Source organism: Desmodus rotundus, chromosome 9 (genome assembly GCF_022682495.2).
Source record: "Desmodus rotundus isolate HL8 chromosome 9, HLdesRot8A.1, whole genome shotgun sequence".
Lineage (NCBI taxonomy): Eukaryota > Metazoa > Chordata > Mammalia > Chiroptera > Phyllostomidae > Desmodus > Desmodus rotundus.
This window is the reverse complement of record NC_071395.1, coordinates 81,931,481-81,955,181: the sequence shown is the minus strand read 5'-3', so window position 1 is coordinate 81,955,181 and position 23,701 is coordinate 81,931,481. Positions and strand designations below refer to the sequence as shown.

At 49.8% G+C, this 23,701-nt stretch overlaps 1 protein-coding gene across 1 annotated transcript; it reads left to right on the top strand.

The window, feature by feature from the left end:
• The first annotated feature begins 3,790 nt into the window (after positions 1 to 3,790).
• On the top strand, positions 3,791 to 8,396 carry LOC112308676 (sperm acrosome membrane-associated protein 3-like). Its single transcript, XM_024564985.2, has 5 exons — positions 3,791 to 3,803; positions 4,397 to 4,669; positions 5,476 to 5,634; positions 6,068 to 6,146; positions 8,330 to 8,396. The coding sequence occupies exons 1-5, from the start codon at positions 3,791 to 3,793 to the stop codon at positions 8,394 to 8,396; spliced, it is 591 nt and encodes a 196-aa protein (XP_024420753.2).
• Positions 8,397 to 23,701: the final 15,305 nt, after the last annotated feature.

Sequence of the window (23,701 nt, the reverse complement as noted above, 5' to 3'; positions counted from 1 at the left end):
GCCATTGACAGAAAGACTAATACTGCACGATGTCACTTTCGTGAGGCATCCAAAGTAGTCAAGTTCACGGACTCGAAGGGTGGAGGGGCGGGGAAGTGGGGGGCTCCCGATGCGGGGGCACACAGACTCAGGTAAGCGGCATGAATGAGCTGTGAGAGGTCTGCTGGGCAGCACTGTGCCTGTAGTCAGCGGTGCTGCATTGCTCACTCGGACTTCTGTTGAGGGCACATCTCATGGTAAGAGTGTGAACCACAGTGAAACTTTTTTAAAGGAAAGAATGAAAATAAACTGACTGTTGCAGCAGCAGCCCTCAGTTCTAACCTGGTCGGTCTGGGGTGGGGCCCAGGCAGAGAGGGTGCAGGTGGTGCAACTTCCCGTGTGTGTGGCTACGCCTGCTCTTAGTCGTCAGTGTGCCTGTGTGCTGAGCACTCTGAGTCCTCACACTCGGCGGGAAGGACTAAGCATCTATGAAGATGTTTCAGGAATTGTTATTCCTACATGAGACCTGAGGAACCTGAGAGGTTAAGTCACTCTTCCTGGGCCACCCAGCTGGTAGTCAGCTGCACCTGGGTTCCTGCTCTAATGGCTGTGCCACCTGCTTTCCCTGTGGGGCCCCTGTGGGACACAGACGTGGTGGTCACGTGCCTTTCCATTTCACTTCTGTGTCCCTCGAGCTTTAGGGTCCACAGCATCATCTTTGTTCCAAGCTTGTCCACACTGAACAGTCATCATCCAGATGGAGAAAAGGAGGTGGTGTGCGGCTCAGCATTCAAGACCCTTCTGCCAGTGACAAGGGTTTGACGGAGAAACAGGTGGTCTGGGAAGGTGGTGGGCCCGGCCAACGTGCTGGGTAATCACCTGAGGGGTGTGTGAGGAGGAGAAAGGTCGTGCTTTAAGGTACTGTGTGTGCATGCGTGCGTGTGTATGTGTGTGTGCATGTGTAAGTGTGTGCATGTGTGTGTAGAGCAGGGCACAAGAAGTTGTGCTTGGATACTCCTCATATGTTCCCAGGGATCTGGAATTGAGGAGTCAAGGGCACTGGTGAAGCTCAGTGGGTGAGAGATGGTTCTAGAAATGAGCTCACAGAACTGGGATGTTCTAGAAGGTGCTACATCAGTTTAGAGTCTGCCCTCCCCGATCATTCTCTTAAGGCTGGTGTCTGGGATCCCGGCAGGACCAAGGGTGCTGGCCTGGCTGACGCCAAGGTTTGGCACTGTCACTGCTGTGTCAGCTTTGGTGGGAACCACACCTGGTCAGTGAGCCTCCGTCCCCTCTTCCTGCAGCTGGTGACAAGGTCCCTGGGCGGGTCTGGCCAGTGAGGGGCGTGGAAGGAGAAAGTTGGTGGTCAGAGATGGGGGCATCCTGGGCTGGGAGAGGGCTGAGTTCAGAGAGAGCAGCCATGCTGGCAGGTGTCTGGTCTCTGAACCACCCACCTGACGCCTGATGACTGTGGACCTGCTGTGGAATGCTCAGGATAAAACTACGATTAAGTCACTTTGCCACAAAAAATCAAAGCCAGTCTCTGTAGAGCAGCCAACTTCATTTCTTCATCTAAGAATTGGGGATCATAGCCATATCCCCCTTGAGTAGTTGAGTGGATTAGATGAGATTAACCCAGAAAACATCCAGAAAGGGCTTGTCTGCCAGGCTTGAAGAACTCAGGTTCATTGTCTTCCTCCCCTTCCTTCCCCGCACTTGGTGGGAAAGGCACATACTTTGTGGTCGCAACTTCAGTATGTTTCTGCTGAAACAGCACCCATTGAACAGCCACTGCATACCAGCAGGTCTGCTAGCCCCTTAGTAGATAAAGAGAAACAACACAGCCATTGATCTTTGCAAGTTTACCTGGTGCTGGGAAGACTGACATAGATCACAGTCCAGTGTGGCAGAGGAGGGGCAGAGGGACAGGGTGCTCTGGGGTGTTGGGGAGCAGTGGCCTGCCAGGAGTGTGTTGCTGGAGAACTCATCTCAGAGATGGGACCCCTGAAGTATGAGGAAGAGTGAGCCACGCAGGGAAAGGGGAGACACTCTGTGCTAGACAGCAGGGGCACCATGAGGGGAACAGGTGGCAGTATCGGAACTTAATGTGAATGAGGGAGGAGGGGTCCAAAGGACTGAGTCATGGGGGTGGGGCTGTGGAGTGTGCTTAGGAGCAGAGATGCAGGGAGCCTTCAAATGGTGCTAGGGGCTTTCTGATTAAAGATTTCATTGTGGAAAGTGGGTGGAGAGTGCTTTGGAAGAAGAGCCGGGACTGGGTAGAAGAAGACCATCCTCACACCATGACGTGGTGTGAACTAATGGCAACACGGACTCTCGGAGGGAAAGTGGAATCCACGGCACCTTGGGACTGGTTGGTTGGGCGAAGGAGAGAAAGACTGAAGAGTGACATCCCTATTTCCGGTTTGAAAAACATCATGGGTGGAAAACCAAGAATCTTTTACCCAGGAAAGGGGAGACATAAGGAAGAGGAGATTTGGTGGGAACATGAGTTCTGGTTTGATGTGCTTAGTTGGAGGAGACTGGGGCCTCCAAGCGGAGATGCACAGGAGGCAGCAGCATGAAGGGCTGCTTCTCAGAGGAAGGTGTCCTATAAAGGCCCCGCCTGCAGGTCGGTGGGCAACCTCCTGAGGTGGAAGAGAAGAGGGCTGAGCGTAGAATGGCTTGGAAGCGTAGCAGCATGTCCGACCTGGGCGGGAGTGGATTCCACAAGGGGAATGAGCAGCAGTAGTCAGAGGAAGGCGAGAACCTGGGCCAGGGGAGCATCGGACGCTGAGAGAGGCAGGATGTCCAGCATGGAGGGGTGGTTCCCAGTGTGAGTGCTGCTGGGAGCTCCTGTCAGACAGACCTGATGAGGGTCCACGGGAGTGAGCGAAGCCATTTCTGGACCGTGGTGGGGGTGAAGCTGAATTTCACTGGGTCGAAAAACAAATGGGAGGTGAGAAAATGGTAATTTTCCCCCTAGAAGTTTAGATGAGAATAGAGGGAAAGAGACAGTTCAGGGTAGACAGTGACAAGAGTGAAGGGAAGGTGTCTTGTGGGCTGGAGACATAAGTCCGCCTATGGGCGCAGAGGAAGGTGGAGCTGGTGGGGGGTAGATGCTGAGGATGCTGAGAGAGGAGGAGCTTGTGAAACAAGCCAAGCATCAGGAAAAGGTGAAAGCCAGAGCTTGGAGCAAATATGGGCCTCGTTGAAGGTAGAGGTGCCTCCTTCACACAGCAGAGGGTGCAGTGAGGGTGCACGAGGCCCCGATGTGTCTGTGTGATGGGCGAAGGCAGAAAGTGGAAGGGAGTCTCACATGTGACCACCTTGTTTTCTCCCTAATGAGGCAGAAGATGAGGTCTTTTGTGAGCATTGCAGGGAGGGTGGCTGGAGGACAGCAATGAGGGCCTTAAATATCCTTTGAGGGACGTGGGGGAGAGAAAGCTGACCAAAGACAAGCAATACTGCTGGTGCAATTACTTCATAGCAGAAATCACAATGAAGCTATTTTTAGTGCAAAGAACCAAGTTGTCTGTGTGCCTTTCTTTTTCATTCGTTTTTTTAAACACTATGAGGCTGATGTCATTGGTGTCCTCACTTTACGGATGATAAAAATGAGGCTCGGGAAGTGTCCAAAGTCAGAGATGTCATAAATCGTAGAGGTGGGCTTCAAACTCAGGCCTTAACAGCAAAGCCACATCCATAACCTTCCTTGCCATCCTTGGTGACTAGATGCTCTAGTGGGTGGAGGTTACCCGTTTGCACGCATACCCATTCTTGAGGTTGTGCCACTATTTTGCTTTTTGACCTTATGAAGGTGGAGGGTGAGTGTGCTGCGGTGGAATTCACAAGAGACGTGGAAAGGTTTGGCAGAGGTGGTGGTCAGGGAGAGACTGGAAGGTGGCCAAGTCAGGGAATATTGGGGTGACGATGAGTGCAGGGGTGACAAGGCCATGGGAGTAGGGGGTGAGTCAGAGTGGAGGAGGAAGTCATAGCTAGATGCAGATGTCCCTCACCATATTGGAGACTGGCCTCCAGAGTCAGATAGGAGAGGCCTGGGGGCAAACCACATGGGCTGAGCTTCAAGGCAGGAGGGGCTTTTGCAAGGCAAGTGTTTAGAAGGGGTAATGGACATGACATTGCCCTTTCCCAGTTATAAAAGTTTGTGGCCAGGATTCACTCATGCCTGGCATGTAGTATGGAGCTCAAAGTGTGTTCGTCTTCTTCACCGTGTCCTCACCTCTTCCCCACCTTCTAGGACAGGGTATTATGAAGCAGGGTGGGAGGGAGAGTTGCTGGCCTCAGGGAACCCTCTCCTGGATCTTAGGGTGTGGCCCAGGCACCATCAGGGCTGCAGGGGCTGGATGGCAGGGTTGGAGCCGCCTCTCCTTTTGCAGGGTTTTCCCATCGTCCTAAGGGGTGGACTTCCTGAGAGGACGACCAGGGCCGCTGAGCTGTCTGCCATCCCAAAGCCCAGCTGGAAGCCAGTGTGGTGGGGGCTCCACCTCGGCCACCTGCATGGAAGCCAGGCGGCAGCTGTGCCCACCTGGGGTCCTGTGGCTGGCCTTTGCCTCTCTGATAAGCTGTCTGTTCGTCCCCTGCCAAGCCAAGGTCTACAGTCGCTGTGAACTGGTCAGAGTGTTACAGGCTTTTGGCCTAGAGGGATACCGGGGCTACAGCCTGGCTGACTGTGAGTACCCCTCTTTCTTGCTGGCCCTTCCCCCTCCCATCACCTCTTTCCTCTTCCTCACGTCCCCCTCCCCCTCACTCAAGGGGTGTGGCCTCAGGAGATTTCTGAGTCTCAGTCTCATTTGTAAACAAGGGCCATATGAAGTCACAGGTAGGGAACACCCAGCACTGATGGAATACATAGCAGGCAGACATCAGCCGCCAAATCAGAATCACCCCTTCATTTCCTCAACAGCTAAAGTCAGGATTCAAAGGAACAGAACAGTTTAGTCCCCTAATCTTTATCTTGGCATGGTGTGCAGGCATTCCCACTGAGGTCTGGGGCAAACTGTGTAACCCACAGCACTACAGAACTTTCCAAGCTCTGGCACTTTTGGGAGGCTGTGAAGTACAGCCTCATGTGGATGGACCCATTTTCCCCTCATTCTAGCCCCCTCTGCAGGTCCCACCTGCATATTCCTAATCTTGCCTTGAAAGATTTAGTTGTCATTCATTCCACAGACATTTCTGGGGCTTCACTCAGTGCAGAATAGTGAGACAATGGGAGGATTGCTGGCCCAGGGGCAGGAGGCCCGAGGTCCAGGCTTGACTCTTGCTGTTTGGTAGCTGTCTGCAACCTTGACTGAGTCAGGTTGTCCCTCAGAGCCTCATGGACTGGCCTGTCAAGTACAAAGGAGGGCATCTGCCCTGACCACCTCAAAGCAGGCGTGAAGCTCGAAGGAGCGAATGAGTGGGACCTGCACTATGAGGTGGTCTGGGTTGGCCTTCACCATGTGCCCCACAGGCCTGTGTCTCCACCCTATGCAGGGGTCTGTCTAGCTTATTTTGCAAGTGGATTTGACGCAGGTGCTATGGACTATGAACCTGACGGAAGCACCAACTATGGCATCTTCCAGATTAACAGCCGGAAGTGGTGCAGAAATCTCAATGAAAATGCCACCAATGGATGCCACATGTACTGCACTGGTAGGCTGGGCCTCAGCCGCGTCCCTGTACCAGCTCTTGCTTCTTTCCTGTTTTGTATGCTCCTCTTGCCTTTATCTCTGAGTGTGGACTTCCTTACATCCTGCTGGTCCTACCAAGGAGAACAGGATGAGGCAAATGATGAGGGTGGATCCTCCATGAATTAGATTTGGGGTCCCAGGTGGGATCCTGTTCTGAGACCTAAGGGAATAGAGTGGAAACTGCATCTGATAAAGGACAAAATTTATAGGGCAAGACCTGTGCTTCCAGAGGGGTCAGGAGACAGGACTGGGCTTAGGATAGAAGGGTGTGTGTGTGTGTGTGTGTGTGTGTGTGTATGTATGTCAGAGGGAGACACAGACACACAGACACATTCTTCATGTATGACCAGCTCGGACCCTGCTCGCTCATCGTGTTTCTCTGCCTCACACCACAGACTTATTGAATCCCAACCTCAAGGACACTGTTATCTGTGCCATGAAGATAAGTCAGGCGACCCAGGGTCTGAGCAGCTGGTAAGTAACTGGGCTGGAGCCCCCAAGGGGAGGTGGCCAGGACTGGGGTACAGCAGAGGGAACTCACCTTTTCTGAGTGTCTGCTCTGTCCCAGGCACCATTCCGTGGCTTCACAGTCTCATCTGCACACTTTCCAGTGGCAGAAATTTCTACCACTGAAGAGTTTACAGACAACACCTGGAGTTTCAGGGAGGATAAGCCCCTCACTGGGCATCATGGCGCCAGGCCGGGCTCTCCCACGCTTTGCCTCTGTCGGGATGCCTGCGTCCAGGCCCACTAGATCTTCGTCCAGCAAACCTTTTTTGACTGTTTTTGATCTGTGGCATCTTCATCTAGCTCACTTTTATGTAAAGCCACGGTGCACGATAGATGAAATACTAAATCCCCTACTGGAAGCAGGGTGGGCTCTCCAGAGCCTCTCCTTGTCAGCCTTCACTTTTCCGCATCTTTCTCACTCAATGGGCAGCCCTCTTCCCTGGCAGCACACTGGGATGCACACCGATGGGGCACCAGACTAGATCTCTGGTTCACAGAGGGACCTCCAGGCGGTGGCCCATAGCCCCCCAGGCTCTTCTGGTGGGAGTTGCACTGACAGTCTGCAGCCTCCTTTACTCCCATTTCTGGATGCAAGACAAACAGGGGCAGCATGTGGGGACGGTAAGACACTCCAGGTGGCTGGTGCCACCAGGTCCATTTACAGATGGGACAGTCAGAAGGCTGGTGAAATGACCTGAAGGCAGGAGATGTCTAGGGAGGAACTAGAGGCAGAGGGACCAGTGGAGGAGCTTTCACAGGAGCCTAGGTGAGCGTTGAGGGGTCAGGACGAGGACAGTTCCCCAGGGGATGGAGAGCAGAAGGGCTGGGAAGGAGGGGCTGTGGGGAGGCCTAGGGACAGCAGCTCTGTGGTCAGGGAGGGAAAGGAGGAGGTGAACATGGCTGTGAAGGTAGAGATGGGCCTCAACAGTGGCCACAGCTTTGGAGACATGAGGTTTGAGAGCAGCTGAAGCCCTAAGAACTGGATGTGGAGCCAGGCAGGCTCAGCAGGACATGGCACACATGTATCAGATCAGGAAGTGTGAACCTGGCTCAGCAGGAATCCAAGGACTTGAGGCCTTGAGGGTGCCACCCTGGGATGGATGACACTGGTCCTTTGGGGTAAATCAAAGAACAGCTCTCTTTTGTACACTGCAGTGAACTGATGGCATGCATACTTTCTTAGAGGTGGACAAGGCTGATAGGCAGTGGTCCCAGAAGCTGGAAAGCATGCAGCTTACCCCTCCCCGTGCACACAGGGAGGACTGCTCTGTGCTGGGTGCTGGGCTTTGGAGATGGCTGAGACCCAAGTCCTTGCCTTCAAGGGGCTCACAGTCTAAAGGAAGAGAAAAGAACCCAGTGGACCACGCTGGTTTGATAAAGCAATAGAGGTCCCTTAGGGACACTCCTGGTCATTGGGCCCTTTGGCATTGCCATCAGGGAGGATGCTAGTTACCAAACTGGAACCCCTGGGAATTGGGACCAAGGGACCCCAGAACCCCAGGATCGAGCTGATCTTCCTCATTATGCCAGCATGAGGCTGGAACAAGGCACGGCCCTGAGTCTATAAACTCTCATCACCTACAGTTGAAAGACCCAGGAGAACTGGTTGTGGGTTGAGCTCTGTTGTTCACTAGCTGTCACCCTTGGGCAAGTAAATTTGTATCTCAGTCTCAATTTTTCATGTGGAATACAGGGAACATAGTATCTGCCCCATCTACCTTACAGGGCTGCGGGAGGGGGCGGGGACAGGTGAACGGGGGATGGATGTGCCAGTGCTCTGTGTAATGTAAAGGGGGCATCCTGTCCACAGAGGCAGCACGATGCAGGAAAAGAGCATTGGACTGGGCCCCAGGACTCCAGGTCTTTGCACTGACCCCCGTGTGAAGTGGAGCAAGTGACTCTGTCACCCTGTTGGGAATAAGGAGGCTGTGTAGACGACTATTGTTAAGGGCCATTCTGTTCCTTTCTAACTTCTTGTAGGCAGTTCTGTGCTAGGTGACACAGTGTCCTTTTCTCTCTTTTCCTTGCTAGCCCTTTTGTTCTCCTCACTTCTGGTTTAGAGGGCCAGCCTCCTTCCTGCTCTTCTCTGAGCAGGGACTGAAGGCTACAGCTGATTGGCCTCTCCTCTCCCCACTCTGCATCCTCAGGGAGGCCTGGAGGCACCACTGCCAGGGCCAGGACCTCAGCGACTGGGTGGATGGCTGTGACTTCTAGGATCCTGTCTGGATGGACCAGGTCAGGCCCTGCAGGCGGGGAGATGTGGTTTGGGTCCTGCTCCAGGCGGGAAGACAAGCCAGCTAATAAAGAACTGTTGGACATAAGTGTGTTTCTCCACTACCACTGCATTTTCAGGTGGCTTGTTGGAGCCAGAGCCTCTCAGGGTTTCCTCCCCTGTCCACCTGGTAGGGCCTCAGGTAGGCTCCAAATGCCTACCACAGAAGGCTGGCCTCCATTCCTGAGTTGGGGCCATGGGAGGGGGTTCATGCCTCCCTTGAGCACACCTGGCAGAGTTTCCTAGATTCTTCACCTGAATGTAGGTTTGCCAGGTTTAGCAAAATAAGCAAACAGCAAAAAATAAACAATGATAAGAAAAACAGGATGCCTGAGTTATATTTGAATTTTGGATACACAACAAATAACTTTTACTCTGAGTATGTCCCATATCTACATTAAAAATGATTTGTTGTGTGCCGGAAATTCACATTTAGCTGGGTTGCCACATTTTATGTGGCAATCTTCCTGAGCTTGGTGTTTGCACCTTTGGCTTGTTCGAGAGGGCTCTTACTTTCTGTGACTCTGGTCCTGGAAGGTGTCCACAGTGCCTTGTCCCTCTGGCTGGTGACTGCTCACACACTGCCAGCCGTCAAGGGCTGGTGCACAGTGACTGGGTACAACCACCTGGGACTTGAACTAGAACTCTCACCCTGCTGTCCCGTGTCATCTAGCAGCAGGACATTCATCTGCCACTGATAGTGATGGTGGCTGTCACATCCAGATAAAGAAACCAGCATTTTCCCTGTGCCCACTCCTCGGAGGCTGGAACATGGGGTGGAGGGCACAGGCGTGTCCCAGGCGGCCCACGGGCGGTCTCCCCCTGCCTCAGTGTGTTGGAAGCTCAGCAGCAGCAGCCCTGGCTCCCTCTGACCTAGAGCTCAGCGCCGCAGGTGCCTTGGGAGGGACTGAATGTGAAGAGGAAGGTGGGCAGAGGCCCAGGGTCACTGTGGGTGTGGTGGCAAGAACAGCGGGGAGGTGATGTCTGAGAGGCTGAGCCCTGAGTTCATTATAGATCCTTCTGGAAAGGCCTCAGAGAACCCTGCAAGGTACTGAACTGCTGACTGAGGCATGGCTGGTGACACCCAGGGAGAAGAGGGGCTATGAGGTTGACCAACCCTCCCTGTTCACCTGCCATCTCCAAATGCCCCTGGTCACACCAGAATGGTGGCTGAGCATCCACAGTTGGTGAGGCAGGCCAGTTTCCTTCCCCTGCTGGTCGGTATCAGGACACTGCCATCCCCACTGTGTCCGTCGCCAGCTTTTGGTCCTGCAGCCCAGTGGAGCTCTTGAGTTCATGTCAAGGTGATGATAGATCTTGAGGGCTGCTCACACAGTGGACAGTGATGAGGGACCAGCTTCTTGCTGCAGTTGGGGGTTGGAGGGGGGTCAGCGACTAATGGATTCATTCTCATCCAGTCATAGGTAGGGAGATGCTCACCTCTCTTTAACATTAAAGCAAACGTGTGCCTGCCACGTGCCGTGCCTTATCTAATTTCGACCCTAGGGCAATAACTGTGAGGGAGGTACCATTTTTATCCCCATCTTACAGATCAGGAAACAGGCTCAGAGGAGATGTTTGCACCCAGGCCAGTATAATCCTGTGTGTGCTCTTAGTCACTGAGAGGTGGCTGTTTGGGTCACCTGCAGTCTTCTCTCTCACTTGGCCAGATTCTCGTGACCCACCATCGCTGTATGATTTGTAGCCTCTACTTCAACTTCATGTTGGACTTCCATTGCCTGCGACCACCTGATGGCTCCACTGAGTGTCATTTGCCCAGAAGCAGGTGGAATGAGGTCTTTGGAATCACAGGGAGGGTTGCCAAAAGGCCTTGGAGGCTCTAGGCTGCATAGCCTCAGGGTCCCTCAAGTGGTGCTGAGCAGGGGTCAGGCCTGGACCAAACGTCCTGGGGAGCTGGGCTGGGTGGTTGACCAGGAGCAGGTGGAGATGCAAGCCGTGCCCTGAATGCTGGGGTGAGCTGAGTGTGCTCTAAGGTGGACTGAGCTTGATATTGTTTGGTGCCCACCTGTCACTTGGTGTTGGGCTTCTTTAATTTGGATGTAATTCCGTTTGAAAGGAAGCCATGACGTCTGAATTACACTAAAGACAAGTGGCCTGTAATTGTGGTGTTAGCCAAATGAGCCACTTCCTTAGAGTCACGGTGCGGAGAGCAGCTTCAAGGAGGCTGGACGTCCAAATTTTCCATACCAAGGTCATTATCAGAATGTGTTTTTGTTTTTAAACAAAAAGCATCATTGCAGTTCTGCTCAGAAATGTGTGAGATGTCCACAGTGGTGCATGTCTGAGGCACAGCAGCAGCCAGAGGACTTCCTGCGTGCATATCCTAGGGCCGTGGGCTCAGTGGTGGCTCATTGCTTAAGAACCAGGCCACAGGGATATTTGCAAAGTGAGGCTACACGTGCTTTCTCTGTCTGCTGGTATCCTTAGCCCTCCAACTCACCACACACATAAAACAGTTTTGTGAAACCACAGCCCCCAGATTCTCCGTTCATGGCCATTTTCTGCTCCTTCATTCATTTTGCCATCTGTGGGGACTCACTAATGCACAAGCTGGAGCAGGTATCAGTGGTTTAAAAAATTATGTGAGAAGAAAACTCAAAATTTGTCAAATCCTGTCTGTCCTTTCCCTCCCTCCTGTGAGTGGAATACGGCAGAGTCATGAGGTCAGGCTAGGAGAAGCAGCGCTGGCTGCTCCTGTGGTGCTGTGGTGGGTTCTCCTGGAGGAGAGTTAATGCTCTCGGCTCCAGGGTGGCTCTGCCAGCATCCGTGCGCCCCTCGGGGCCCACAGACAGGCTCTGGGGCTCCGGGACCCTCCTCAAATTGTGTGCAATTTTATGTATATGTATGTGACCATGTGCATTGTTTTCTGGGGAGAAAGTTCATAGTTGTCACCTTATTTTTAGTCCAAACTAGATCAAGAATCAATGTTTTGCAGGAAGAAATACGAAAAGATAGAAAGTATGTACCTTAACTCATTTGATGTCATAATAACTCTGAACACTAGACACTTTCATATGGTTAACAGAGTTTTTAAGGAGCCAAATATTTGCTCAGACACCTGACAGACACCATTCTCAACTTAGACTCATAGACTATTAGTGTGGGGATGCACCAAAGAGATTTTCTGTCCTTTTCCCACCCCCTGGCCTTTTACAGGGGAGGAAACAGGCCCAGAGAAATGGACTAAATTATCCAAAGTTATATGGTCAATTTCCCACTGAAACTGATTAGAAATAGAGTTTTTTACTCTCTGTCCAAAGCCTTTGCCATCCCATTGTTCCTACAAAGCCTATGAATGTAACTTCGATTCATCTTTCCTGGTCACTGTTTACCTGTCAGTATTCCCTGCTCAGGAGATTGATTCCTTGAGGGCAGGTGCCCGGTACATAATAGGCAGATGATCAATAGGAGTGGAATGAATGGCAAACCTGTGTTCTTCCTGTGTCTCCCCTTCCTTCATGGCCCTGCTGCCTTCCCAGCTATGCCCGGAAGCTTGATCTGTGCAGCTTCAGGTCTGCCTGGCTATGCCTGGATCTGGGCTGGTGACACGCCCCTGTAGAAGCAAATTCCCTGGCCTCTTGAGGCTCCCTTGATCCCCTCTAACAGGGGAGCACATTCACTGGCACTTTCTGGAGGCCCTTACCTCTGCCCTGATTTCAGTTCTCACAATCAAAACAAAATCTCTGAGGTGAGTCCCAAATAAGATACACCCAAAGAGGCCCACACCAGGACACAACTTAATTAAAATGGTAAAGGTTAGCGCTGGCCCAGTGTCTCAGTTGGTTGGAGCATTGTCTCGTACACCAAATTGCAGGTTCGATCCAGGGCACATGCCTAGATGCAGGTTCGATCCCCAGTTGGGGTGCATAAGGGAGGCAACCCATCGGCAACCAGTCAACATTTCTCTCTCACATCTATGTTCCTCTCCCTCGCACCCCACTCCCCATCTCTAAAATCAATAAACATATCCTCAGGTGAGGATTTTTTTAAGTGGTAAAGGTTAAAGACAGAGAGAATGTTAAAAGCAACAACAGAAAGACATTTAGTTACCTACAAGAAACTCCGAGTTGATTTCTCAACACAAACATTTAGGCCAGCAGGGATTGGCCTGAAATATTCAAAGTGATGAAAAGCAAGGACCTACAACCAAGACTACTTTACCCAGCAAAGCTGTCATTTAAAATTAAAGGAGAAATAAAGAGATCGTCAGAGAAGTAAAAGCTAAAAAAAAAGTTCATTATTCCCAAACAGTATTTTGAGAAATGTTAAAGGGTCTTCTTTAAGAACAACAAGGAAAAGCAGGGGAACATAGTTATAAAGAATAAAATGGCAATAAATGAGTACCTATCAATAATCAGTATAAATGTAAATGGCTTAAATGCTCCAATCAAAAGACAGATGGTAGCTGAATGGATAAGAAAACAGGACCCATGAATATGCTGCCTCCGAGAGACCCACCTCAGACTGAAAGACACACACCAACTAAAAGTAAAAGGAAAAAGTTTTTCATGCAAATGGAAATGAAAAGAAAAAGATGAGATAGTAATATTTATATCAAACTAAATAGACTTTAAAACAAAGGCTATACTAAGAAAAAGAACACTACATAATGATAAAGGGAACAAGAGGAAATAACCCTTGTAGACATGTATTCACCCAACATAAGATCACCTAAATACATAAAGCGAATCTTGACGGACATAAAGGGAGAGATGGACAGCAATGCAGGCATCGCTGGGGACTTTAGCACCTTATCCACATCAACGGACAGATCTTCCAGACAAAACCAACACGGAGACAGTGGCCTTAAATGCCACACTAGATCGGATGGATGTAATCAATACCTTCAGAGCATTTCAGCCCAAATCAACAAAAAATACATTCTTTTCAAGGGTACAAGGAACATTTTTCTAGGGTAGGTATGTTTAGACACAAAACTAGTCTCAATAAACAAGACTGAAATCATATCAAGCATCTTCTCTGACTATAATGGTATGAAATCAATTACAAGAACACTGAAAAATACACAGACATGAAGGCTAAATAACATATACAATGAATGGGTTAAGAGTGAGATTAAGAGAGAAATCACAAGATACCTTAAAAAAAAAAAAAAGGAAATGAGAACACAACAACCCCGAATCTATGAGACACAGTGCAAGCAGTCTTAAGAGGGAAATTCATAGCAATTGCAGACTATATTTAATTGAGGATTCAATTTCTTTAATAGATTAAAACTATTGATATTTTTTAATTATTGTGTTAGTTTTGGTAAATTGTGTTTTTCAAGATATTTTTCCACTCCATTTTAGGTATCAAATTTATTGTTAAAGAGTTGTGCAAAATATGCTTTATTATATGTTTAATTTAATTTCATACATCCTAAATGTGTGATGACAAACACTTTTCATCTCTAATAGCAATTATTATTTCCTTGCCCTTAAGCCATTATCAGTCTTGCTAGGGGTTAACAAAATTTTATTGAAGTATTCAAAGGTGCAGCTTGTATTGGTCAGGCAGGGTTCCCCAGATAAACAGAGCCAATAGAAATTAACTCGCATGTTTATGGAGACTGAGAAGTCCCAAAGTCTTCCACCAGCATTCTGGAGACTAAAAATTGATGGTATACAATAGTTCCTGTCTGAGTCCAAAAGCCTCCGAAGCAGGACAGCTGATAATGTAATTCCAGTCTGGGTCCGTGCCGAAGGCACGACGTCCCAGCTCGGAAGGCAGGCAGAGACAGAAGGCCCGCTCTGCCTGCTCAGCCGCTGTGCTGGCTCCGAGCCTTTACCACGCGAAGGAGCTGAGCGCTTTTCCGCCAGTTGTCAGGCCGTTGCCGGCCCAGGAGGAGAGCCCGGGGGTCTGCGCCGACTTCGACTTTGCAAGACGATTGGGCGCCAAGCAGCCCTTTGCGGACGGCGTGCTCGGCGCGGACAGGAACGTGGGCGCGCGAGGGGCCCACTCGCACAGTGAGCTGCACTGCACCTGCGCCAACGACACGGCTGCTACTCGCGGACTCACACCTGCTCACTGCCTAAGAAGCCCGTGCACTGGAGGCCCAGGTGCCGCCAGGGGTCGCCCGGCGTGAGCGCGAGCGTCGGGCGTGGGGAGCACGACGGCGCCCTGCTGGAGTTCGCGGGGGAGCTGGCTTCAGCTCGGAGCCCACGCCGCGTTCCCAGGCCCTTGGCCCCCGAGGCTGACGGAGGGGCAGCCCCTTAGGGCGCTGGCCGCTGCTCACCAGGCCCCTTGCTCCCTCTCGCTTCTTGGGCCTGAGGTCCCAGGCCTGGTGCGGTGAATTATCTCAGCCCTTGGCCTCCAGCTTCCCTCCTACCCGCCAGAGAGCTGGGTGCCCGGCTCACAGCGTTGCACGTGGAGACGAGAGCTGGGTGGAGCATGCGAGAGCCACCTGGACAAAGACTGCAAATCCCTGCTCTGTGCTGTGAAGACAAGAGGTAGGGATGGCAGGCAATATTTATTTTACTCGGTTTCTGGCTTGGACGATCCGTTGGTGGGACAGGTGGACAATGACTCTGTAACCGGGTTTTACAGCGAGGGAGGGGAGGCCTTTGTTAAAGGGGAAGGTCGGGTGGGTGGAGGACATCCTCTGTCCCTTATTGGGAGACTTAGGGCTGTTCTGGTGATTTGAGCACCTCCAGAGAGTCTTAAGGACTGTGCACGTGGGGAACCAGGGGGAGCCTGTGGGTTTCCAAAGGGCGATGTTCCTTCCTAAGCCAGGAGACTAAAGTGCAGCTGGCAAAGCTTTGAAAATGACCGTCAACTGTAGATATTTATTTCCTTCTATTGTATGGCCTGAAGAAACGGGTGGAGGAGCAAAAGCCAGAAACCAGATCTGTGTGTGTGTTGGGGCATGGGGTGGGGGGCGGAGTGTGGCGGGTTGCAGTGTATTCAGGTCCAGAGGAATTCTGAAGCCTTATTCTCGTGAGTCACCCACCGCTCCTCACTCCACTTGAGCACAAAGATGCACCGGGTGCTCATCACATGGGTCCATTTTAATCTCAGCCTTTTCTGAGTTCTTTGGTGCTCACCCCTGGCCCTGAAGGTGGCACGCTCAGAGATCCGTGCAGGTCCTAGGCTCCAGCCTTCAACCCCCTGAGCTGCCACTTCTCCCAGAGCAAGTGGACACTGAGGCCCTGCCCTTCTGAGCCCTTTGCTCATTTAGTTTTAATAACCAAGTGTAAAGTGACTGAGGTTGGTGGCAGGATCCTTTTTCACATCCCACAATCAGGGCCTTATGATCTCTGCAGGTCCCTTTAACTCTGTTTCTGTCATTATTCTACACGAGAAACAGGCAGTGTTTCTGCTTAGATTCCCGTTTCACAGAGCAAGCAGTCTGCTCAGTGGTGGTTCACTTCTGGGGTTGTAGACCTGATCCCATGGCTCAGTGACAAACCGACAGCCCAACTATGCAAGTCCCACACTTGGCCTGCACCTCACCCTCCAGGCTAAGCACTTGGGAACGACTGGACAGGCAGCCGAGTCTTGGCTTATGTAAGACACCCCCCCCCAACCCTCAATGCCTCTTTGGCCAGTGTGAGTGGAGCCAGATAACAGATTTTGAAGCAAGTAGGCCCTTTTAGACCTGGTTCCTTCTGTTTCAGTGTAGACATGGTCTTGGGGCCTGAGAGCCAGCAGCCGGCTGCTGGGGGCTGGGAGTAGGAAGCACAGTAGTCAGTGGGTGGGAAAAGGGCCTGGATGGTGGTGGTAAGAAGTAACCTGGCTGGGAGAAGGGGTATGGTGGGATGGTAAGGAAAACAGGGGCCTGTTCCCTGGTCTCTCTCCTCTCTCTGTGGGACAGCAGCCTCAGAAAGGGCCAAGAGCAAGGTGGGCTGGCCCTGAATGACTGGGGTCTGGCTTTGTCCTGTCCCTCCTGGCACGCATACAGAACTTTGAAGCAAGATAGTAAGATGCTAGGAAAAGTCCTTGGCAAGTGGAATGGGGAAACTGACACAAGATAATTAAACAAGGCCAAACAATTTGAACAATTTGTAGACAGCTAGTGAATCAATCGCAAGAACTTATCTTCCCTGACCAAGGACACTTGAGAGCAAACGGTTTATACCTCTCCTCCCTAACCAGAGAATACACAGCTTAAATCATGTTGGCCAGGGAAATAGGTAACAGAGACCCAACTAGTGCCATTTGTGCCCACCAAAACCAAGGACGGATGAAATCAGGGGAACAAAAAAATACCCGATTAGAGCCAGACAGACCCAAAATAAAAGTAAAGCAGTGAAGCTGGCCGGAGAATGATCCCGAACTCCCCTATATGCTCATTTTATTATTTTACTTTGATTTTTAAATTAAAAATATATTTTGTTGTTTATGCTCTTCTAGTTGTCCCAATTTTTCCCCCTTTGCCCCTCTCCATCCAGCGCCCTGCCCTCCCCCCACTCCCTCAGGCAATCCCCACACCAATGTCCGTGTCTGTGGGTCATGTGTATACGAGTCTGGCTAATCCCTTCACTTTCTTTCAACTAGTCTGTCTGCTCCATGTTCCTATGCCTCTGGTTCTATTTTGCTTGTTAGTTTATTTTGTTCATTAGATTCTACAGATAAGTGAGATCATATGGTATGCCTTTCACCGACTGGCTTATTTCACTTAGCATAACATTCTCTAGGTCCCTCCTCCATGCTGTCACAAAAGGCAAGAATGCCTTCTTTCCTACCCCTGTGTAGTATTCCAGTGTGTGAATGTACCACAGCTTTTTTCATCCACTCACCTGCTGATGGGCACTTGGGCTCTGTCCAGATCTTGGCTATTGTAAATAATGCTGCTGTGAACATAGGGGTGCAGAAGTTCTTTTGAATTGGTGTTCCAGAATTATTAGGGTATATTCCCAGAAGTGGAATCGCTGGGTTAAAAGGCAGTTCCATTTTTAATTTTGGGGGAAAACCTCATACTGTTTTCCACAGTGGCTGTACCAGTCTGCATTCCCACCAACAGTACGCTAGGGTTCCCTTTTTTCCACATCCTCACCAGCACTGGTTTGACTTATTCATGGTAGCCATTCTGCGGGTGTGAGGTGATATTTCATTGCATCTTTGTAATGATTAGTGATGTTGAGCATTTTTTATATGTCTATGGGCCCTCTGTATGTCCTCCTTGGAGAAGTGGCTATTCAGGTCATTTGCCCATTTTTAAATTGGATTGTTTGTCTTCCTAGTGTTGAGTCATATAAAACCTTTATACATTTTGGAAATTAAACCCTTATCAGATGTATCATTGGCAAATATGTTCTCCCATATTGTAGATTCTTTTTTCATTTTGATGGTGGTTTCTTTAGCTGTGCAAAAGCTTTTCAATTTGAGGTAATCCCATTTTCCTATTTTTTCCTTTGTTTCCCTGTGCTAGGAAATAAATTGGCAAAAGATACTGCTGCATGAGATAATATGAAATTTTACTGCCTATGTTTTCCTTTAGGATTTTTATGGTATCATGACTTACATTTAAGTCTTTTATCCATTTTGAGTTTGTTCTGGTGTATGGTGTAAGTTGGTGGTCTGGTTCCATTGTTTTGCATGTATCAGTCTAGTTTTCCCAACACCGTTTATTGAAGAGACTGCCTTCAGTCCATTGTATACTCTCGCCTCCTTTGTCAAATGTTAATTGACCATAAAGGCGTGGGTTTATTTCTGGGCTCTCTGTTCTGTTCCATTGATCTATATGCCTGTTTTTATGCCACTACATGCTCATTTTAATATATCAGCATTTTTTTAGATGCATCTGGAAAGCTGATGAATATTCTGCTGAAACCTCCCCTGAGACTTCCCCTAAGATACCCACCAGCAGAACAGAGATAAAAGCCCTCAAGACAAAGGATGCTAGCACCAACCCTCTCTGGAGCATGCAAACTTGCCTTTCTGCCCTCTCAGGCATGCATCTTACTTTTCTCTCCTAAACTCTAAGGGGTCCTCATGAGACTTGCAACCAAGGGGGCAGTGGCCAGCAGCAGTTCATCTCAGGCTAATCCCCTGAACCTGTCTCCAAGGTGCCTTTTCTCTGACTTTTCAGTGAGTTAACAGCAGCCCCAATATAGCTCATTCCTGTCACTGTGATTTTTACTTCCCAGTGAGCTAACAGCAGCCCGCCTTGGCTCACCTTTCCTATTAACGTTTCTGGGGAGCCAAAGCAGAGCACCACCTAGGCTCTCTCCTGTTGCTTCTTCTATCATAAGCCCTTCCTTTGTTTCATTGGCCCCAACTTTAGTAAATTTACTCTTAAAATCACTTAGACTTGTGTTGTGAAATCTTTCCTGCGTGGACTCAAGAACTGACACACTACTGGCCAATTCAAGGCAGACCCTCTCCAGCCCAGTCCCTTTGCAGTGACGCCTTCAGTGTGCTTCCTTGGCCAGCTGCTTCTGCCCTGCTGAGAATGTAGGCAGGAGGACCTGTCTTTAATGAACTAGAGAAACAAGGAAGGAAGGAAGGAAGGAAGGAAGGGAGGGAGGGAGGGAGGAAAGGAGGAAGTTGGGGGGAGGGAAGAAGAAGAGGAAGAAAGGAAAGAAACCACTGGTTTGCTATAAAACTTTAGAGCCTGAAAACCATGAACAATATTCAGTGGCAGGGAAAAATGATCACAATATAATTTTATAAAAATTAAGGCGCAGCCCTGGCTGGATTGCTCAGTTGGTTGGAGCTTCGTCTCATACACCGAAAGGCTGAATGTTTGATTCCTGGCCAGAGCACATACCTGGGTGGCAGGTTCGACCCCCGGGGCAGGTGCATGCAAGAGGCAATCAGTTAATGTTTCTCTCTCACATAGATGTTTTTCTCTCTCTCTCCCTTCCTCTCTCTCTAAAATCAATAAATGTATCCTCAGGTGAGGATTAAAAGAAAGGACAGCTCTGAAACTCGAGTACCGTGGAAAGAAGCTGGCCTCAGCTGGTTGGGGTTACAGATCTGATCAGCAAGACTGTTTCTTGTTGATTTTAAGCCTTATTTGATAAATGGAGTTTCTGAGTGTTTCTTAAGGGTTGATAAGTATTAAGTTTGCCTGAAACTCTTTGAGTCAAGGACCTGAGGAAGTTGGGTCTGGTGAAAGGCACAGGATTTGGAATGGGGAAACCAGAGAATTCTCTTCCGTACCTGGGGCCTGTTTGTACTGAGCATCAGTCGTCTCTGTAAACTCCTCTCCCAGGGCTGTTGTAGGAGTTAAATGAAATTAAGAAGCTTGAAGAGTTATGTCAGGGTGAATCGGTACTTAGGGGGAGAGGCAGACTTTGCAGGGTTTGGAGTTTCCTAAAAGGCAGAGTCACCTTTTCTGCTAAACTCCACGGGTGCTCAAGTTCTCTCCTCACTCCCTTCAGCCCAGGTCTCCTTGAAGGCACACCTCCCTTTGGTTTGGTTCTGGGTGTCAGTGGAGAGTGTTCCAAGGACCGGGAGTGGAACCAGCCCCGTAGGATGGTAGACTGGGGCCTGGGCCACCCGGGGAGTGATTCAACCCTGGCTCAGCAGTCAGGAGACCCAAAGCCCCACTCCCGTTCCACCAGCAAGTTCTCAGTCAGGAGCTGGCAGATTCCTGCCTCGGAGCCGGTTTCCTGTCTCTGTGAGGCATCCGTGGAGCCAACCACAGGGAGGGTCCTTTGCCTGCCTTTGATGAAAGGTGTGCCCTGAATTGTGGCCTGAACCTCAGAGTCCCAGTCCTATTTTGTGAATTGGCCAGTGGCTCTTCTCCTGAATTCCTCTGCGCTGTTGTCATGCTGTGGCTTTTCTGACAACTTCTTTCAGGCAACAGTTACTGGTCTCTTATCTGACCCTGCTCTGACCTCTCAGCCTCAGTTTACTGCAGCTTTTTAGTAGACCTACATTTGACCAGAGCACCCCCTTGCTGATAAGCCTTCCCCCCTCTACTGAGTACTCGATTATTTTCAGTTAATTAGTTAAGGAGTCCTTGGTGGGCCCAGGTTATGATTCAGATTGTTGAGGTCTAAGCCCTTGTGGGCCTGGCCTTGTGGGGGCTGCCTGAGGGAAGGGCAGTTTTGGAGCTCCTGCTCTGTGTAGAAGGGCAGGACTGAGGGAAGGCCTTGTGCTGCAGGGATTGCCGAAGGGGGTCAGAGCCCAGTGATGCTCAACTTGTGGCCTGTCTCATTTTGCCATATGGATCACTGTATAATTTTAGGATAAATGATTAGAAACCGACCTCCCTGTTGCTGCTCCTCAAAAGGGCTGTTTATTATTAATATTTAATGATTTTAACGCATCATTTTTTTACATCCTTTTTGTCTTGAAACAGGTTATTCTGAGTTTTAAGAATATATGTTTTCCTGCATTACACTTGGAAACACTACTCTTATTAAAATAAACATCTTTATTTGCCCTGGTTGATTCTCAAGGTTGGGGTGTGGAGGCCGATGGGGATGGTGGGAAGATTGCTCATCACTGGAGCATCCGACACCCTCATTTCATGAATGGGAGGGTGAAGATACCCAGAGGGAGAGCAGATTGCTCCAGGGCTCACTCCAGTCAGAGTCAGGGCAGGGACCACATCGAGCTTTCTACAACATAACTTCCTATTAATACACTCATCTCGTAATCAACCAAACTACCTAAGAGGAGCCCTCTGGCATTGCTCATGGGCCCAGGGCACAAACTGAGGGACAGTTATCCTGGGGACCATGTGGGGCTTCCTGTGATGAGTGTAAGAGAACTCACACTGGGTTCTGTGGGTGTCCAACCCTCTGAATGCCTGAGTCTCCAGCTGTGAGATGAGGATGCATATGGACATTCTAGAAGGGCTGGCTTTCCTGCTGTGTTCCCTCTGGCACCTTCCCATCTGAGGGCTGTTCTCTCCAGGCTGAGATCAGGGACCCCAGCAGAGTTCTCCCAAGGTGCTGGGGAGTTGGGAGGAAAGACTTTCTTTACTTAGCATCCAAAAATTATTCCCTCCCAAACTGCAAGGGAAGAGCTGAGCTCCAAGTTGATGGTGATCAATGGACCTGGGGGTGGTTTTGTCCCCCAGGGAACACTTAGCAAGGTCTGAAGACATTTTTGATGGCCACAAGTGGGCAGAGGAATGCTACTGGCAGTTAGTGAGTAGAAGTCAGGTTGCTGCTAAACCTCCTACAATGCACAGCACAGGCCCCTAAGACAAATAATTATTGTGCCTAAAACCAATAGTGCTGTTGTCAAAACACCCTGTATACAGCACAGACCGGTGTGGGTCTGCTTCCCTCTCTGCTCCCACTTTCTGTGGTGCTGGACCAGCCTCTCACCTCTGGACGGCGTTCAGTTTCCTGACCTGAAAGAAGAGACGTTGTGGTTTGGTTTGATGACTATGTGGCCGTTCCTAACACTCTCATCCTCTAGCTATGCTTCCTTAGTCCACCCACCTGCTGATTTTTCTTAGGGTATCTTAAGTCTCCATAAACAAAAAAGAGAGTACTCTTCTCTCCTCCAAGCTCCAATGAGATCAGATCAATGACATGGGCACACAGGATCATGTGCTAAATGGGAGGCAAATATCAAGTCTCTCCTTCTCCTATGCTACGTTCCAGACTTCAAACCACAGGCTTGCCTATAATCTGTGTTGGAGAATTCAGAGCAAAGACAAGGATGTAAGTGGGACTTCTAACTCCCAAATCTAGATATTAGAACATACCCCTCACACACAGCCAAAGCTTGCCTGCAGAGATGCTATCACAAAGCTGGCCAACACAGGAAGCTCAGCTCCACTATACAGACAAGGACGCAAACCTTCGAGAAGGTAGCCAAACTCGGACCAAATGTGCTCCACGCTCAGACAGTAAGAGGAGAGGTCCCTGAGGAGGGTTGAAGTCAGAGAGGAAGTGGCTGGCCTGGTTCCTGATTCTGAGCAACAGTAGCCCTTCCCACTCGTAAAAGGTGACCCAGTGAATATTAGCCTTTGTCCAGCCAGTCTAGACACTTGTCTTCCTGAACAGGAGCAAAGAGGGGGATGGCGAGAGATACTACACATACTCTAACATGCCTTCATCACAGGAAGAGAAAGTTTAAATGGAATTTCAAAAGAAAGGTACGAAAGAGAAATTTTGCCTCGTTCCCAACAACACAGGTCTCCTGTTTTTAGTCCTATCTTAAGCAGTAAGAAACCCCCACCCTTGAACATGGGCACATGTACACATACACACACACCACCCAGTCCAACCTGTGCAGGAAGCACAAGGTTAAAGTTGAGTGAAATAATGGAGTTTGGCCTCATGGCTGAACTTCTCATCCAAGTAGAACACAGATGCTAGACTAAAGGCATGTCCAAAACCAGTGTCCAAACACTGGAAAGAAATTGCATACCCTGTGTCCAGTGTGCAGGGGAAGTTGTTGCTGAAATCTTGTTCCCAGAGACCCTGTGGCTGATACCCTACACATAAATAGAACCATGGTGATGGTTCCATTCTTCTGCCATTCTGGAACATTAACCCAACAGACCAGCAGGCCAGGGTCTCAGGCTCACACCAAGAGGGCCTTTATGATCACTTCCGGAGAGCAGGACCCAGAGCTCACCCTTCCACTGGCCCACTGCCCAACTGTCAGGGTGGAGCACTGGGCAAGCAGTGAACTGGGAAGTGCTTGGCATGTACTGTCCTCCCAGTTCTTTCCTCACTAGCTGCATGAGCTTGGACAATTTGTTCTCCTTCTTAGGTCTCAATTTCCTCCTTGCTGAGTCTCATTTTCCTAATTTCAAAACAGGTATATTTTAAGGAGCCCATGGGCCCCAGCACGGTGGGTGTGGGATGTGTTCTCCTGGGCAAGGATTTCACCAGGTCAGGAGGAAATTACCAGTTCACCAACAATGGGGGTCAAGGGAAAAGAAGTCTGGTTCGCTCTTCATAAGCCAAATGAGGCTTATCTGGAAAGACAATGTGAGGAAACCTCTCACAGGAGACAATCAAGCCAAAAGTTGTAAGGAGCAAAACCCCACTTGCAGGAGTAAATGAAGAGCAGAGAGAGACGTGGTAAAGTTGGGGGATTGATGCAGAAATCACTAAAAACCATTCAAAGAACCAAAGTGAGAAGCCTGAGACTTCCAGTCAAGATGGTGGCATAGGTAAATGCAGTACTCAGATCCTCCCACAACTACATCAGAATTACAACTAAGCTACAGAACAACCATCTTTCAGAACCTTCAGAAATCTAACCAAATGGATGTCCTACAATTAAGGATTTAAAGAAGAAGCCACAATGAGACTGGTAGGAGGGGTGGAGATGTACAACAGGCTTGTCCCACACC

What these genes read in the sequence shown, in the direction of transcription:
- LOC112308676 (XM_024564985.2), top strand. An exon ending in GGGCTACAGCCTGGCTGACT is followed by an intron (nt 4,670 to 5,475) that starts GTGAGTACCCCT and finishes CACCCTATGCAG; the next exon opens with GGGTCTGTCTAGCTTATTTT. An exon ending in ACCCAGGGTCTGAGCAGCTG is followed by an intron (nt 6,147 to 8,329) that starts GTAAGTAACTGG and finishes CTGCATCCTCAG; the next exon opens with GGAGGCCTGGAGGCACCACT.